This window comes from Pantherophis guttatus, chromosome 1 (genome assembly GCF_059756535.1).
Source record: "Pantherophis guttatus breed Tessera chromosome 1, ASM5975653v1, whole genome shotgun sequence".
Classification (NCBI taxonomy): domain Eukaryota; kingdom Metazoa; phylum Chordata; class Lepidosauria; order Squamata; family Colubridae; genus Pantherophis; species Pantherophis guttatus.
This window is the reverse complement of record NC_142063.1, coordinates 75,937,996-75,954,927: the sequence shown is the minus strand read 5'-3', so window position 1 is coordinate 75,954,927 and position 16,932 is coordinate 75,937,996. Positions and strand designations below refer to the sequence as shown.

Here is a 16,932-nt window from a genome sequence, read left to right as displayed (position 1 = left end):
GAGGCAGAGGGAGATTTCTTTTTCTTCTTTTCCTCACCAAAAAAGGTAGGTGTGTCTTATACTCCGGTGTGTCTTATACTCCAAAAAATACGGTAGTTTGTATGAAAAAGCTTGTACAGCTGGAAATGATTGTACTTCAAGGGAAATAGGCTATTTTGATCCTAAGAGCACAAAGTAATGCATTTTTAAAGTATTTGTAGCCATGTAATGCTGCTACTGTTGAAAAATAGAGGTCTTTACTACTCTGTCGTAGGATTATTCTAGTTCTGTATTATTTTAAACAACCCTTAATAGTGAGATAAAGAATGACAGTGAGATACTAAGTAGCACTAGTAGGGTCCAAATTGTTTCCAGCATTCTGAACTTGGAACAAAATGTTCTCAAGTTTTTATCAGAATGTTTCGTTCCACATCGTTTTGAGTATTCTACAGTTGGCTTGATTTAGTAATTCATTTTATTTTTCCCCAAGCCATAGAAATTTGGAGAGAGAATTAAAACAGGAGTGACAAGAGTTGTTATTATAATTGGCCAGAGCCACTTTTAAAGGAGCAGGGAGGGTACAAAGGATAATTAGACATATATTTCAGAGAATAAGAGCTTGCTTTCAATATAAAAAGAGTACTGCCCTCTAGCACTGACATTTACTACAATTTTTATATTGCTGTCTGGAAGTTAGTTCATGAGTTATAGCGTAATTTTGCTGTTTTATGTGTTCTTTGTATGTTGTATAAACAAACATTAAGAGTAAGCATAGATGCTTTACAAGTGGTGTTGCTACATTTTTCAGATTGCCAGATAACAAAAACTTGGTTTAGTTCCAAGAAGAACAAATATTATGCATGATAGCAACGTATATATGTATATATATTAGAAAGAAGCTTCAATTAAATATCCAGAAAAATGTATGTTTGCTGCTGTTAATGGGTTTCATTTAAGTAAATCTATTGTTATTTTTTGGTACCATAGATTCAGTTCTGTCACTTTTGGTGCAAGTGTCATCTACATAAATTATTCTTACTGTGGGTTTTGTTGTTTACTCTGAAAAAAATAGTTAAAATATCATTGTTTTGACTATTCCTTCCGTAGATCGATGGTAAATTAGCAGGTAGCATGGACTACCACCTCACATACTTTTATGTGAGGTACTTTTCCACCCACGGTGAAAAGCAAGGAAGTAAGGGCCTTGTTTCAAGTTTCTGCTGTTTCCAATGTCATACATTTAAAACATCTTGAGTTTTGTTCCATCAGAAGAGATGGCAATTGTTTGAATGGAATATTTTGAATGGGACTGTTGTGTTATAATCTAAAAATTTATATAAAATATTCTAGATTTTTTAAAAAGTCCCAGTTATTGTGAGCCGCCCTGAGTCTTTGGAGAGGGGCGGCATATAAATTGAATTAATTAAATTAAATTAAATTAAATTAATTACTGCAATGTTTCTTTATAAAAGGGCTAATTGGTGAGATGTACAGTTGTCTCATTTTTTCAAATATTATGAAATAGTTTTGAGGACAGCTTTTCAGCATTTGTTGTACTTGCTTTGTAAAGTAAGTAAATGCATTTAAATATATAGGAATGAACTAGCTAGGATTGATGTAGTACTGAATTTTAAATTCAGAATTAATTAGGCTGCTACTGCTGTATATAAATAATTTTACTTAGTCTGGAGGTCACAGCCTCAAGTCCCAATGTTAGATGTTGTTTTCTAATCCCTTGTCCCACTTTAGAAGCTATTGAAAAGTTGAGTTCAGCTGTAATTTTCATCCTGGCCCATTCTTTTCTTTATTTCTTTTTTTTTTAATGGATGAAGCATACTATTTACAATCTAAGAGTGATCCTTGGCCTTAAAAAGAGTATGCACTCTTAATAATTTAGCTACCTATTCTCATTCTTTCATGGTAATATAGCTGTTTTCATTTGCTAGTTTCTTCCATATTCCAGAAAGACTCCAGAGACCCTATCAGAAGCTTGAGATTTAACTTATTTGATTTGGAAAACAATATGGTAACAGGAGATGGCATTCTTAGTCTGAGACTTGAGCAGCATGTAGCCTGTGATACATGAGTCTGTAATCATAAATTACAAGTTTGGGAAAGAAGGAAGAGAGATTTCCTATTCTTTTCGTTAAGCTTGCTCTAACTTCCTTCATAGGTACGGTATAAGGACAGTCTCTTAGAATTTGCTTGAACTATTTTCTGAGCACAGAGAATGAAGTAACACATTTCTGCTTCAGAATATAAGTGGTCAACTAATAAGTCATTTGAAATTTAGTGTTGCTTTTCATTTTGGCAGATGAAGTAGTAAAGTATGTTGTGGGCATGAATACTTGAGCAATCTGTAGAAGAAAGCCTTAAAAATCCAAGAAATCCCTCTCTGGGTACAAATATGTAGGAAAGATTTAAGGAAACAAAGCAAAACACCAACAGTGACCTTTGCAGACTTGCTGTGCTCCAACTTTGCTAGCAATTTATAATGGTAGAAAAATCAATAAACTATTTTCTAGTTTTGCCTTTTCATTGTCTATTGCCTTGTGAATAATATAAAGTCTACAAGGGCCAATTCACAGTCTATAATTGAACAAATATTCAAAATAAATATTTGAAGAAAAATACATGGCTATATATGTCAGAGCTCATTTTTCTGAGCTGCATAGAATGTTAAATTTAGATTTTTTTCAACTACTTTAATCAGTGATGAAAAACTAGCAGTAATTTTACTTGCAACCTAAATTGGTTTGGTTTGAAGATGTTAAATTAATCTGGGTTGTTTTGTTTCATCAATTTGAATCTCCTCTATCCCTCCTATAGATTATTCATAGTTGGTAGCCCTCGATGTATGACCACAATTAGCCCCAAATTTATGAGACAATTGTTAAGAGACTTTTGCCTTAATTCACAACCTTTCTTGCCACAGTTGTTAAGTGAATCACTGCAGTTGTTCAAATTGGTAACACGGTTGTTAAGTGAATCTGGCTTCCCCATTGACTTTTCTTATCAGAAGGTCGCAAAAGGTGATCACATGATTCAGGGACTCTGCAACCGTCATAAATTTGAGTCAGTTGCCAAGTGTCCGAATTTCAATCATGTGACCTTGGGGATGCCACAATAGTTGTATGTATGAAAAACGGTCATAAGTCACTTTTTTCACTGCTGTTGTAACTTTGAACGATCACTAAATGAATTGTTGTAAGTCGAGGACTACCTGTACATTTCATATTAAAACCAGCTCTGTGTGGTAAATGCTTTAAGCATAAGTTTAATTTTTCCATGTGATGTTTTTAGAGATACTGACGCACCTTTTTCCTCTCTAAAAGGGGGTGAAAATTTAGGTGCGTCTTATACACCAAATGTAACCCTGCCCACCCACCGGCCCCCATCCTTTGGCCTCTGCACCCCAGCAGTTACATCTAACAGCAAACAGCAAGGAAGAACACTCCTTTCAGCTTCAGCACAGGCTGAAGTTGATTAGCACAAGTTGATTGGATCGGCCTCCCGACTCTCAGCTGATTTGCTCTCAGCTGTTTTGTGCAGGGCTCTGCTGCTTGCTGCAAGGAAGAAAATTGTTGGAGCATTTTTTTTTTCATTGTGCTAATCAAGCTATGCTGAAAATGAAAATGAAAGTAAAGCAGGCTGTTTGCTGTTTGCTGCAAAGAGGCAAAATTGCACAGAGGCAGAGAGAGATTTCTTTTTCTTCTTTTCCTCACCAAAAAAGGTAGGTGCATCTTATAGTCCGGTGTGTCTTATACTCCGAAAAATACGGTATACACCAGAGCCTTTGATTTTTATTACATGATTCTGTGACTTACATGATAAAAATTTCATTTTATATGGTTTTGGTATGGACACTTCTTGATAAATAACTCAAACCAATCTTGTATCAAAATAAGATCCTTCAGATTCAGTTCACTTGTGACTCCACCACTTATTTAAGTGCTTCCTTTGAAGTTATTGCTTCTTTTGTTTTCTTTGGTTGCATTTCTATTTGTTATAGAATATAACTGTTATTTCTGTTTTAGTTTCTGGTATTGCAGTGTTGATGTATCTGCAACTAGTCGGACTGTAGTAACAGGAGATAATGTAGGGAAAGTGATTTTGTTAAGTACTGAAGGTGAAAAGGTTTGTATATTTTCTTTTTTCCTTAACATAAAAAACTTAAGCATTTTTTTATTTATCTAATAATATTCCATTGAAACTTGATTGAAAATCTTCTAAAACTGTTTTAAAGACTGCATGATGATATTGCACTGACCTGCTACATTCAGTCCAATCATAATTTGGCATCTTGTACACAAACTATGTTTCTCTTCTGCAAGGCAATCCTTTATTGCAATAAATGACACAATTTCTTCCCATGCTTGTTTTACTCAATCTGGGTGACTGATAGGTAATGAGAGGCCCTGTTCATGTATGTCAGTGGATAGGCATAAAATAAATAGATGGATGAACGAGCAGACTTAAGTTTTCAATAGGGTTGGGCAGATTCCTGCCTCTGATTGCATTATCTTTATCCTCATCATGGAGGCATTGTAGATTGTTCATATAGTAAGACATATTGGGAGAGGCATGATCATAACAACAGTAGAGCAAGAAAAGGTGGTTTCCATTTGCCATCACATCAGGCCAGAAATAAAATGGTGATGTCATGAAGACCATCCTTTAAAAACATTTATTAACACACTGGGATGTGAGGATGAGTTTTCTCTGCCTAATATCCATAGACCAGAATCTTTTGCCTTCTCTTATATCCATTGTAGATATGGAATTTGAAGCTGCACAAAAGGAAAGTAACTCATGTGGAGTTTAATTCTCATTGTGATTGGCTGCTGGCTACAGCCTCTGTAGACCAGACAGTTAAAATCTGGGATCTGAGAAATATTAAAGATAAATCAAGTTGCCTTCATGTACTTCAGCACGATAAAGGTGTCAATGCAGGTAAGATAGAAAATACCAATGCCCTATGACTTTTGTTCATCTTGTATCCATGGTGCATTTATCCATAGTGCGCTTATTCTCCTTTGCATTTACAATTAACCCTATATAGATTATAAATTTCAAAGGATTGTTGGATAAAAATAAAGTAATAGTAAAATTCAGCATTTGATTTTTATCTGAATTGATCATTATATTATACTTGTTGCATTGTCTGTTTTCATACTCTGAAAAAAAAATACTCTGGATATTAATACAGTTATATTATTGAAATGCGTATATTTCATAATACTAAGGATATGAAAATATGCTCTATTACTTGAACCTTTAGGAAATGCCGTAATAAGTATGATTTCTTGGAAAATATTTTTTTAACCTGGTGTAGCACTATGACTTATATTTGTGTGTGTGTGTGTGTGTGTGTGTGTTTTTCCACAGCTTATTTCAGCCCAACAGATGGTGCTAAGCTACTGAGTACAGATCAGCACAATGAAATCCGGGTTTATTCTTCTTCTGATTGGTCCAAACCACAGCATTCAATTTCACATCCTCATAGACAGTTCCAGCATCTCACATCTATCAAGGTGCAGGAATAATAATTAGGAATCGTTTCTGACTGAAGCATGTTTTTAAAAGCCAACCTAAAATTCCCCTATAGAAATTGGAAATGCGATTGTCAAACAGGGACATTCATCTAGTAATCCAGAAATGGGATATCAAAATTACAAAAAAGTACATGCAGCACATTGCCATTCCTTTTGTGGTTTCTAGAGCTCTATTAGAGTAAATGGGGTCCAAAATGTTATTCCTATTTTACATTACGGAAATTATGGAGGTTTTTAAATAGAGCTTTGAAAATGCTTAAGGTAGCATTTTCATTGTTAAAAATTCATCTCTGAATGGATTCAGGACTTACCCTTCAACATGCATGAAAAGCTGATGGGAGTCCTTGAGCCAAAAGAAATTTTGTCCATGATCCATCTCATAGATTTTTTAATGTTATTTTACTGCAAATGTACGCAACAGCATACTGTACAACTTTTGTGTCATAAAAAAGGAGGCCAATATAGTGCAAACCAAGTAAGGGGCAAAGAATGAACAGTGAATAAAATTACTCTTATATATTTTTTCTCCTGTTCAGTTCTGTCCAATTATCAGAGACTGCTTGATCAAATTCCTGCAGTTTTCTTTGCAAGGTTTTTCAGAAGTGGCTTGCCATTGCCTCCTTCCTAGAACTGAGAGAAAGTGACTAGCCCAAGGTCTGGCTTTGTGTCTATTTTGAGTCTAGATCCCACAGTCTCCTGATTCCTAGATTGATGTCTTGTCCCTACACCAAACAGGCTCTCTAATCTTAGAATAGATATAAGTATTTCCAACTAAAATGCATACTACGGTAGGTTTATGTAATGTACTACATAAGGTAAGAATTTATACTCAAGCACCAGGTGTACTAATAAAAATCAATTGGAATTCTGTTTTTACAACATGATGCCATGTAAGATCTTGTTTTGATATCATGAGAGGAGTAGAAACTGAATCTGAGTCCCAGCATTTGAAAAAAAGCTAACACTTTTGTGTCAGTGATTTTACTTATTCACATCTTCTGTATTACAGGCAACATGGCATCCTCGTTATGATCTCATTGCAGTTGGTCGTTATCCAGACCCTAAGTTCCCAGGGTACACAGCAGATGAGCTGAGAACTGTTGACATATTTGATGGAAACAGTGGAGAGATGCTGTGTCAACTACAAGATCCAAAGGCATCAGGCATTATCTCTGTGAGTGTTGAGACCTAGTTTAAAGTTAGCTGCTATATCTGCCATTAGGATCTGGGATTCAAAAAAAGAAAGGAATTAGAATAAATTCCTCACTTTCCTACGTGTTATCATTAATGCCTACTATGCATTAGTAGGCATTAATAGTAGATAGAAGAATGTGTTTAAGTTTGGCTTCCTGCTTGCTTCTTAGACTATTTTTAAGATGGATAGGTGGAAATCTATATTCTTCTAGTCATTAATGAATTACAGCTTTCGGCACTCGAAGCTAGCATGGCCAGTGATGTAGCATAAGCAATGTTTCAAGTTCCCAGCTTTCTATTCTTACTTTAAAGGTCCAGTGAAAAATTATCAGAAGAGTATGGATAGCTGTAGTGCCATCCGTATAATTGTGTTCGGGAATTGGTTCTAATTGAAAGCTTCATCTCAGTTTTTGGGTTAGAAGAAATGTTTTAATTTCTGTTTCCAGAGATTTATGCTTTCAGATTAGATTTCAGAAATATAATGAACCAGGATTCGCAGAGAGTTTCTCGAATGAACTTTGAGGGTAAGGACTTCCTTTATCTCTGGCACCAGCTAGGGTGCTGAAACAGATAGAATAGCCGGGGAAAAGGGCAGGAAGGAGGTCTTCCTATTCAGTGCTTTGCTGACTTGTTCAGAATTTTTCCACAATCATTGTTGGGCTTTTCTGTACTGTTCAGAATGTTCTGGTTTCTGTTTTGCTTGATAAGTAGCTGACAAGCTTACAATGCATTATTGTGTGTACATTTACAGCTCAATAAGTTTAACCCCATGGGTGACACCTTGGCTTCAGGAATGGGTAAGCAAGCAATTTAATCTTTCATATTTAGTGTAGTGGTTTGGCATTCTTCCCAGACTATTTGAATTCAAACATTTGCTAAGTATAGACTTAAACCTCTGACTGTATTTGTAATTTTACCATATGTTTCATTACTTTTAAATATTTTTACCACTTAGCAAGCAATAGCTGAAAATAATAAAGGATTAATAGTTTAATATTGTAAAAGGGTGTGCTCAAAATAGGAAATGTGTTGAACCTGCAACAAAATACTACATTGGCCTTCTTTGGGTTGACTATAGATTGATAGAAACAAAAAGTAGAATGTTTTGGATGTTCTCAGTTTCAGGTTAAATAAAGACTGGAAGGATCCTGAAGGGATTTTATGAGGCAGTTTATAAGGGAAGATTTGAATTTTCTCCCTTTTTCCTCTCTGTCATCACCTATGGCTGCCCTTCCTATCCCTGATTTTACAAATGTCTTTTCTCATCTGATGTCTATATATATTATTGGCCTTCACTTATTCTTCTCCTCACCCAAATCACTTTTGCCTGGAACAATTGCAATTTGGTTTGGTTATTTTGAATAACCCAACTCTACTTCATTCCATATTGGAGCAAAACACCTGAAACACACTTATTTTTGTTTGGACATTGATCACCCAAAAGCAGCTGTGTACCATCCATATATTGGTTTATGCATGATAATGTTTTAAGTATCCCTAATTAAGTAGCTTTAGTTATACCGGTATATTGACATATAGCTTGAAAAAAAGTTGTTAAACAGTCTAAGGCTGAAGTGTAAAATTGAGTTTTTTTAATAGTTTTTTTTAACCTCCCATAGCTGTTTCAACTAGTTGAAAATGGTAGCAAATAATGTATAAAAGAAGAAAAGAGTTCAGTGCTTCTTTTGGCTGGAGATCCTCTTGATTTTTGAAAATCAAAATTTTAATTAGTAAGAAAATGGGGCATACATTCAAAGGCGCAGCGTTCCATCAATTGCCATGAATCAAGAGGGTTTTAATTATTTTTTGTGGGCTTTTTTATCTACTGGTTGCACCCAACCACAACTCATCTTGTAAAACTAAGAAGAAGCCATCATAAAATTACATAGCTGGATGTAATATGTCCATGTTAAATCATTTTTATATTATTGCCAAAAAACTTGGATGTATCTACCTAGTTACTAAGAGTTACTTATCTAGGAAAGAGAGAACTGCTGCCATCTGTTGACCTTTCAAATAATGTTTTAAGAAGGAAGAAGAAAATAAATTTTGAAATTGAAGCATTTTCTTGGAACAAGAAAAAAAAACCCAGTTTAAGTACTTTGGGTCAAAAGATTTTTTACACAATTGGGAATCTTTTCCCATAATTTATCCTAGAAAATGTAAGTCCTGTTCTCACAAGGAATCTAGCTGCATAATTATGTTTATTTTTTAAAATAAGACAATAAAAGTGAACCAAATAGAAAAAAATGAGATTGAACTTTAATCTTTGTTACTTAAAAAGCACTACTCTTTGTTGGGTTGGGCAAGATAATTTATTCATAATCTTCAGTTATCTAATTGTCAGAATTGTATTCCTCTAAAATCTCTTTGCCGACTTGGCACCAAACACCCAGCTTTAAAAACTGAACCATGTCTGAGCTCTTGGCATAAATGTTACGTGGTTTATAAGCTATCCAAGGCTGAATTCCTAAGAGCGTGATTCTGTTTTTTGACAGGCTTTAATATTCTGATATGGGACCGAAAAGTGATGATAGGTAAGAAGCAGGAGGATCTCATGCAAGCTGTGAAAGAGCAGAGAATTGGGCTTACGAACGTACCCTGTCAAAGAGGACAGAGGCAAAGGCAATCAAACACAGAAACAAACAAATTCAAAACTAAACTGCTCAGTCTTGAATTAGAGGATACCAAAACAAAGGGCAAAGAATACACCGTGTACACTAAGAGAAGAAAGGACCCGGAGGACTTATGAGTCAAGCTTGTGTCACTAGTGTTTGCTTGGAGCAAAGTTAATGCCACCGGCATAATGTGCACCATTGACTTCAGGAGAAGGAAGCCCTTTTTACAGTAGACCATCTTCTTTGATGATGGAAATTATGTTACAGAACTGAGTCATCCATTATTATGGGCAAGGCATAAGGCATATACATATGCATGTGCTTAAATGAGCTAAAAGGAATATTCTGTTGTGTGTACCTGAAGGCTTTTAATTGTTTTAAGGCAAAGTACAGTGCACAAAGATATGCTAACAATCCAGATTACAGTAGATTTTCAAACCTAGCTCTTTTCCTTTTATAATATATTGAAAATAATCTATGTTTGTCCTATGCTCACTAAAAATAAGAGCATTTTTGTTTTAAGGAGCAACATAATTTGTTTGTTCTCAGACACAGGATTTGTATTTTGTGAGATTGTAAAACTGTCTAGAACTTAAAGACATATAGAGGTACAAAAAAGGCAACTAGCTATAGGTACCTTACTTTGAAACAGTTATTATTGTGATTCACTTACTCTTTTCTTTCGTTCAAAAATAATATGTATAATAATGTTTTGTATCATAATTATTTTGTTATACAGAGAAGCTACATGCTTCTTGAGAAACATAATAGCTAGGACATAAGCCTGCTCAAAGAATATATCTGAGAAGCTTAATAAAAATTGAATGAATGATCAGAGTCTTATTTTGGGGAGTCGTGCTCCACACATTGACTTGTCCCTTCATTGTCTTTTATAAACTTGATACAGCTTTTTAAAAAGGATTTCAAGATACGAATTCTATACAATATATACAGGGAAATAGAGCTCTTTATTTTCTTCAAAACCAGTTAGAAATATATTAAATATATCAGTCATTGAGTTGAAAGTGATAATAAAAGTCATCTAATCAATGCAAATCCCTGCTTATTGCAGGATCCGCTAGAGCATCTCTAACAGTTTACCATCTAACTTCAGAGAACTCGTATCATGCGGCAGTCTGTTCCACTGGCAAATGATATGTATAATCAGGAAGTTCTTAATGTCTAACAGGAGACTCTGTGCTTGTAGTTTAACCTAGTGTTCTGGTCCTGCCTCTAGGGCAATAGAGAATAAGAGCACTTCTGCTTTAATACATAAAAAATCTAGACAATGGATTATTCACTGGGAAGTTGGTCCCGTGTCAAGTTCTCAAACTATAATTGACCTTAATACAGAAAGGTGCCATGGTTATATCTTTTCTTGTGATCCAGCTGCTAGACATATGCAAAAAGAGCAAAACAACAAAAAAGGGAGCAAAAATTTAATCTCATCTTTGTTTTTAATGAAAACATTAAGAAAGTGATCGAGTGAATTACAGCAACATTTAATCTCAAGAAATAAATCATAGTTTTTCCTCATTTTGTACCAAAGCAAATTATTTCCCATTATTTTATTTACAACTTAGCCTATAAGAAATTGGCATATAAATTGACTTGATTCATTTCTGGAAGTGATTTATCTGAGTTTCTCTTGGTTCTATCTTCCATCCTGCCCTGCAGGAGACATATCATACAGTTAGTTTCAATAGAAAAATAAGAAAGACAACTTCAAATGGAATTGGGAATTTTTTTGGCAATTGTCTTGGGTACTCTTTAGTAACAGGATACTAATGTAGTGGCTTTAGAGGAAATGTAACGTGAAATGTTTTGTAATGACCAAGTTGGTCATTACAGCATCTCCTTGGAGTAGGATTGCAGTTTCAGCCCAGAAAAAGCAAAACACACCATTATTATGTTTTTTATTTTATATCTCTTGGCATTTTTAATTTAATTTAATTTATCACATTTCTATGCCGCCCAACTCCCAAGGGACTATTTTTGTATACTTAGATGTATTTGAGCACGGTAAGTAACCAATATTGCTCTTTGTAAGAAGTCTGTTTAAGGAGAGAGAGAATGGATTTTTTAAGGGTGGGTTGGGAGGTGTTCTTAGCATTTAGTCCTGATATTGCAAACAAATTGATGGACTGTGCTCCAGTTGAAGATAAAAAAAAAAGACTATCCATATGGTAGAAAATTGTCATCTAGAGAAATATAAGAGAGGATTTTTATGGAACTTGTTAGAAAACTTGGAGCAACAAATTAGGGTCTTGGGGGTTTTTTGAGAGGGGGTAATTTAAAAAGTGCTGGTTTTCTGGACTATGGCAATTATACTAAGGATTCTTGTCTTCAGATTCCACTGTTCAGGGATGAAAGAAATACATTGCACATCTTCAGGAGCACTTTGGATCCTATAGAATTCAGATCTAAAAAAAGTATTATTTTCTCTGAAATGTGAACTAATATTTTGATTAAAGTTAAGAAATTGGCTATGTTTTATGTGAATATTTGAAATTATAGCCTTATGATTTTTATATGCCATATATATTTTTGATGAGGTAGTACATGTAATATTTTTCTCTTCATGGAGAGGAATAAGAAAGACATCTATGCTGCATTGCATTGTGTAAAGTAGGAATATACAATTTGAGGTGAAGGGCAATCAGTGAAGGCCAAAGGAAAAAAAACCAGGCCAAAAGTTAAGGGTTTAAGCAAGAGCCAAGAGAAAATGTGTAGCACCAGCATCAGTGGAATGGAATGGGCTAGGGAAGATTTGGGAACTGCTGATCTCCCAAATATATAGGACCATGTATATTACATAACAATAGAACCTGCTAAGTTAAAAGTTATCTGGTCTTTAACTTCAGCAGCATGTTTCAAAATGAAGTTTAGGAATGTAACATAAGACATAAATATTTCTACCACAGATATTTGAATAAGACCTTTGAATGTTTGAGCATGTGTCTTAAAGCACATGTTCTTTTAATGTTCTTCTTGTCCAGAATGCTGTGCATGATGTACCATAGGTATGTAAATAATGGCTTGAATTTGATCAACCTCTTTCCTGTTACAGAGGGCAGGGAGGAATCTAATGCCACTTGTCCTATGTTTGAGTATCTAAAGACTGAGTAAAGTACCTAAAGCACAATTCCGTGTGTGTTGACTTGGAAGTGAATCCCATTATGGCAATTTTGTTGAGTTAATTTAAGATTTCTTCCTATGGCTGTTTTCTACAATAGAAACCATTATTTGTTCTGAATTACTGACTCAGTGGAAGCAATTGGTTATTGCTGGTTTAGCATCATGTCGCTGTCACAGTGTAGAAGACGGGTACAAATGGCAGCTACTAGACTGAAGGCTTTTTAAGTAGCAGCGGGCCACTTTTCTGTGCCATTTTTAAACAATTAAGACAGGATATTAAGTTCAGAGAAAGAAAAGTATAACCTTCTTTTGAACTAGTCACGCACTGAGAAATAGCAATCTAAGACCATGTTGGCATTTTACTCCTAGCAACTAACTGCATTATGCCATGTTAGATAGAATGCATCTGTTAGTTGCAACAGCTCCACTGTCGACTCTTCTGCTTCAAAAATCAAGATCAGTAAGATGTTTAGTCATTGAGTGAGGCCCCATTTGTCCCTGAGATCAGCTCTGTTTCCTCTTGCTGGCTCAGGAGGGGCTGAAGCAATTGTCAAGGCTGTTCCTCTCCATTGGAAAGATGGCTGTAGCCAAGAGGCTGGGACTTAACACGGTAGAGTACTGTCAGGAGCAGAACGGTAAGTAAGAACAGGAGAGATCCACAGACAGCCAAAGTCACAATGAGTTCTGCAAAAGAGTGGAACAAAAACCATCCTGATTATAATGGTTTAATCTTACATGAATCTTCCTTCGGATTCATCTGGCCTCACTCACCTGTGTCGTTCCATGTGCTTTTTATCTGACATTCCTGTTTCCAGTTCTGTGAAATAACTGGCTCTGTAAGTTGCAGAAATTGTGGCAGGGGACAGTGCTGTTTACAGCCGGGAAGCTGCAATACATAAGGCTCCTTCTGACTCTCATTCCGAAAGAACATCTCCACTGTAAAGTTACTGGAAGCAAGACATATGATAGAAACAGGTATTAATGGTCCGTCAGCTGTTTTATATCACCAAGCACTGTGAAATTACAAGCACTGAAGCATGCAACTTCTATCCAGCCCAATCTCCTTTGTGTAATAGTAGAAATCTAAAAATGTTAGGCCGTGCCCCCCCATTCTCTTTTAAAGTCATTTGTCTTTTCTGAGTGTACGTTAAAGTTGAGCAGCTGTCTTTGAGTCCTTATATCCTGAGCAAAGCCCTCACCCGTCATCTTCTTGGTGCAGTTCAAATATATGACATGAAGCATAGGGCGGTTGCTTCCCATTGTAAACATTCAGAGCTGTCTGCAATGCCGTAAGAGTGGTGTCATGCTGAGGAAAGAAGAAATACGTGAATCTTCCCCTTGATGTGCACAGAAGACAATCTAAAACACGTTTTCTAAGTGAAGAATTTCCTGAACTACAGTGGTATGAAAACAAAAGAGATTCTAGGACGTAGATTAATAGTTAGCATTTATTCTTACAATGAAGAGTATTTTGGAGTGCATGGTTCTCCAATCCCCGGTCCGTGGAGTGGGACTGGGCTGAGGCATGCCAGAAACTGGACCGCACAAACATATGCAGCCCCATGGTGTAGGGTTTCTTGCCTAAGCAGGGGGTTGGACTAGCAGACCCCCAAGGTCCCTTCCAATCTGTTATTCTGTTCTATTCTGTTAATCCGTGAGATGTAGGCAGCACACAAAACCATGCCCCCGTTCAGCCCTCATAAAAGCCTCTCTCCATGGAACCGGTCCCTGGTACCTAAAAGGTTTGGGACCGCTGTCGTAGGGTATTACAGAAGGGGAGATGCTGACAGTATCTGGGTCTGTTCTTTGCAATGAGGAAGGAGGATAAGATCAGAAAACTGACTCAACACGCCAAACTTACCGCTGAGTACATAAGCATTTTGAAATGGTGAGGTGCCGAGTCTTTTGTAGCTAATGTAAGATTCTTCCTTATTTGAGACAAAAGAACTCCTATAGTAAGAAAAAAAAGTCTACATCATAATCTCTTACAGACACTCCCCACTTATTACTTGAATAAACATTTCTTCTTTACTTACCGCCCTGCAGACGAGCTTTTTCCACTTGTCTATGGATGCCAAAAAGGACATTAAAACTGAAATCTTTTAACTCCTTCAGTTTGGTCATCACCACAGGAGTTACCCATGCTGGAAGACGCATTTTGTGCGTTTTCTAAAAAGAGACAAGAAAAAAGTTGTTTGCCCTTTGGAGAATGAATGTAAATATTCCTAAAATGTCAGAACTATGTCATACAGAGCCTGTTTGCAGCTTAATACAATTTTGGAATGATGAGGGGGAAGAATAATATACAAAACCAACATCATTTTGTAATTATTAAATAGTAATATTTTTCATCAAAATATTAATTATAGCCCCAATATTCAATTTTTTTTTTTTTAATTTGATTTATATGCCGCCCTTCTCCGGAGACTCAGGGCAGCTTACAATGCGTTAAAAGGATTTAATGCTGAGATGTTTTTACACAGGGTTACAGTCTTCCAAGTCTGAAAAGTTTCTTTCATATTGACTGAAAATTTTAAATTTTACAACATACCTACGTACTATTTTTGGAGCAGGAAAACTATTTTGGTAGCCATTTTAAATATTTAATAGGGCTTAACGTTGTTTGAAATAGGTACTATCGAGAAGTCATTGAAGTAAAATGTTTGAATTGCCTTCCCTCAAATTATTATGTAAACATGAGCAGAAATGTAATGTTGAGAATATGGAATTGGGTTTAAGGTTAAAATGTAATATGCTACAATATTACTACTGACAAATATCAAATGTAGACTGTAACTTCATTTCTATTTAGTCATGTTAAAGGAACCTGTCAGTTTAAAATCATGTATCAGATTCAACCTATTTTTTCATCAATTTATCATTCTAATTTATGAAGTAATATTTCCAGTTATCGTTATCACTGTTAAGATCATCAACCAGAATTTGGATCTTTTCTATATTACCAGCTCCATGAAAAGAGTCATATCTGGTGGTGTGTAAAGTGATGTGACTAAAATGTCCCCTAATCTGATACAATCTGATGTATGTTTGCATGAGGATTTTTTTTTTCTGTTGCACAGATTGGGGTCTGTGTGTAAGTAAGACCTCTTTCTACGTTAACTACAGACACTAATATTAGACAATATACCTGTCAGTAAGAATATGGAGAATAGGGTTTGTCTATATCGCAACAGTTTGATCAGCCTACAAGAATGGAAATAATTCTCTTTTATGGAAGAAGAATACACAGAGGTTTTACAGGAATACAATTTGGATAGGGAAGTCTTTCTCATTCTGGACCTCAGTCATCCCGGCCTTTATCATTTCTAGATTAAAATCCACATTAGAAGTTTACCAGATAGTGAAAGACTGTGCTAGAGGTTTGGAACAATGTACTTATATGTAATTCTGGTTTCTTTCTGTGTATATACTTCTGGTTTCTTTCTATGGTCAGTTTGCAGGTCGTCTAATAGAACAGAAGCTGCTATTCAGAAAAGAGGAGGATAGTAGTGTGTGTTTTTGATTGCTCCAACCATATTGGAGGGTCTCTTAACTTTATTATTTATCAATAATACATATGTACTCTTTAGAGAGAAAGTGCATCCATTTCAGTAACCAAGTCACATATTAGAAACCTTACTTATTAGATGGTTATTATATGTATGGTATACAATAACAACAATCTGAGTAGTAACAGAAGTATTTCTGCGCAGTACACCATGTGATCAACATTCTCCATTAATCTATAATACCTACTTTAAGTAGCCCTTGAGTAAGAGCATAGGTAGTTTCAAACATTACTAAGGCAATAATTTTAACAAGCACCAAAAGCAAATGACTGATACAACACAAAACGTACCTCACAAAAGAGTGCATCATGCACACTCCAGACAGATTCAAGGGAAACATCCTGAATTCCTGTCATGTTTGCCACCATTTTCAAGAATTCCTGTAAAGTAAAAAAAAAAAAAATTCTTTCTTTCCATGATCCCAATAGTTATGTAAAGAAAACAAAATATTATATGATATATAAAAATACATAGAAAGCAATGTACCATATTCTGGACGGTCATATTTACATACTCTGGCGTCTGCCTGGTCTCATTTTGCAGCTGTTCATAACGGGGACAGGAAGATAATGGAAACCGCAAGAGCTGGAAAGAGGCAACATTGATATTAGATTAAAAATGGTAATTTGAGCACAGATCCTTCTTTATGATCACTAATTTCATGACAATCTGCTTCTCTATGAGCTACCTATTTGTTTTGGCTAAGAAATCTCTGGCAATTAAAAATCAGAGTCTTGTAGCCCCTTTTAAGACCGACAAGGTTTTATAATAAGACATAAACTTTTGTGAATAGCAGTTTAGCAGATTCCACTGCACCTCACAGCTCTCCTATAACAGCTGGGAATTAAAGTAAAAAAGCAGAATAGTGGAGCTCAAGGT

General features: G+C 35.5%; 2 protein-coding genes across 10 annotated transcripts in view; one reads left to right on the top strand and one right to left on the bottom strand.

The window, feature by feature from the left end:
* The window catches only part of DDB2 (damage specific DNA binding protein 2), a 36,080-nt gene extending 25,905 nt beyond the window's left edge, over nucleotides 1–10,175 (top strand). For all 8 annotated transcript variants that reach the window (XM_087883052.1, XM_087883056.1, XM_034417527.3 and 5 more), the window contains 6 exons: nucleotides 4,017–4,116; nucleotides 4,755–4,932; nucleotides 5,368–5,513; nucleotides 6,544–6,708; nucleotides 7,480–7,525; nucleotides 9,227–10,175. In XM_087883052.1, coding sequence (XP_087739178.1) covers nucleotides 4,017–4,116; nucleotides 4,755–4,932; nucleotides 5,368–5,513; nucleotides 6,544–6,708; nucleotides 7,480–7,525; nucleotides 9,227–9,480 — 889 coding nt within the window. In that variant the 3' untranslated portion in view covers nucleotides 9,481–10,175. The remainder of the gene's footprint in view (nucleotides 1–4,016; nucleotides 4,117–4,754; nucleotides 4,933–5,367; nucleotides 5,514–6,543; nucleotides 6,709–7,479; nucleotides 7,526–9,226) is intronic.
* Nucleotides 10,176–10,784: 609 nt separating this feature from the next.
* ACP2 (acid phosphatase 2, lysosomal) overlaps nucleotides 10,785–16,932 on the bottom strand; it is a 52,230-nt gene continuing 46,082 nt past the window's right edge. For both annotated transcript variants that reach the window (XM_060687575.2, XM_087883097.1), the window contains exons 6-12: nucleotides 16,540–16,638; nucleotides 16,344–16,433; nucleotides 14,521–14,653; nucleotides 14,346–14,434; nucleotides 13,684–13,790; nucleotides 13,256–13,431; nucleotides 10,785–13,168 (exon numbers count right to left, since the gene is read on the bottom strand). In XM_060687575.2, the coding sequence (XP_060543558.2) occupies nucleotides 13,035–13,168; nucleotides 13,256–13,431; nucleotides 13,684–13,790; nucleotides 14,346–14,434; nucleotides 14,521–14,653; nucleotides 16,344–16,433; nucleotides 16,540–16,638 (828 nt within the window). In that variant the 3' untranslated portion in view covers nucleotides 10,785–13,034. The remainder of the gene's footprint in view (nucleotides 13,169–13,255; nucleotides 13,432–13,683; nucleotides 13,791–14,345; nucleotides 14,435–14,520; nucleotides 14,654–16,343; nucleotides 16,434–16,539; nucleotides 16,639–16,932) is intronic.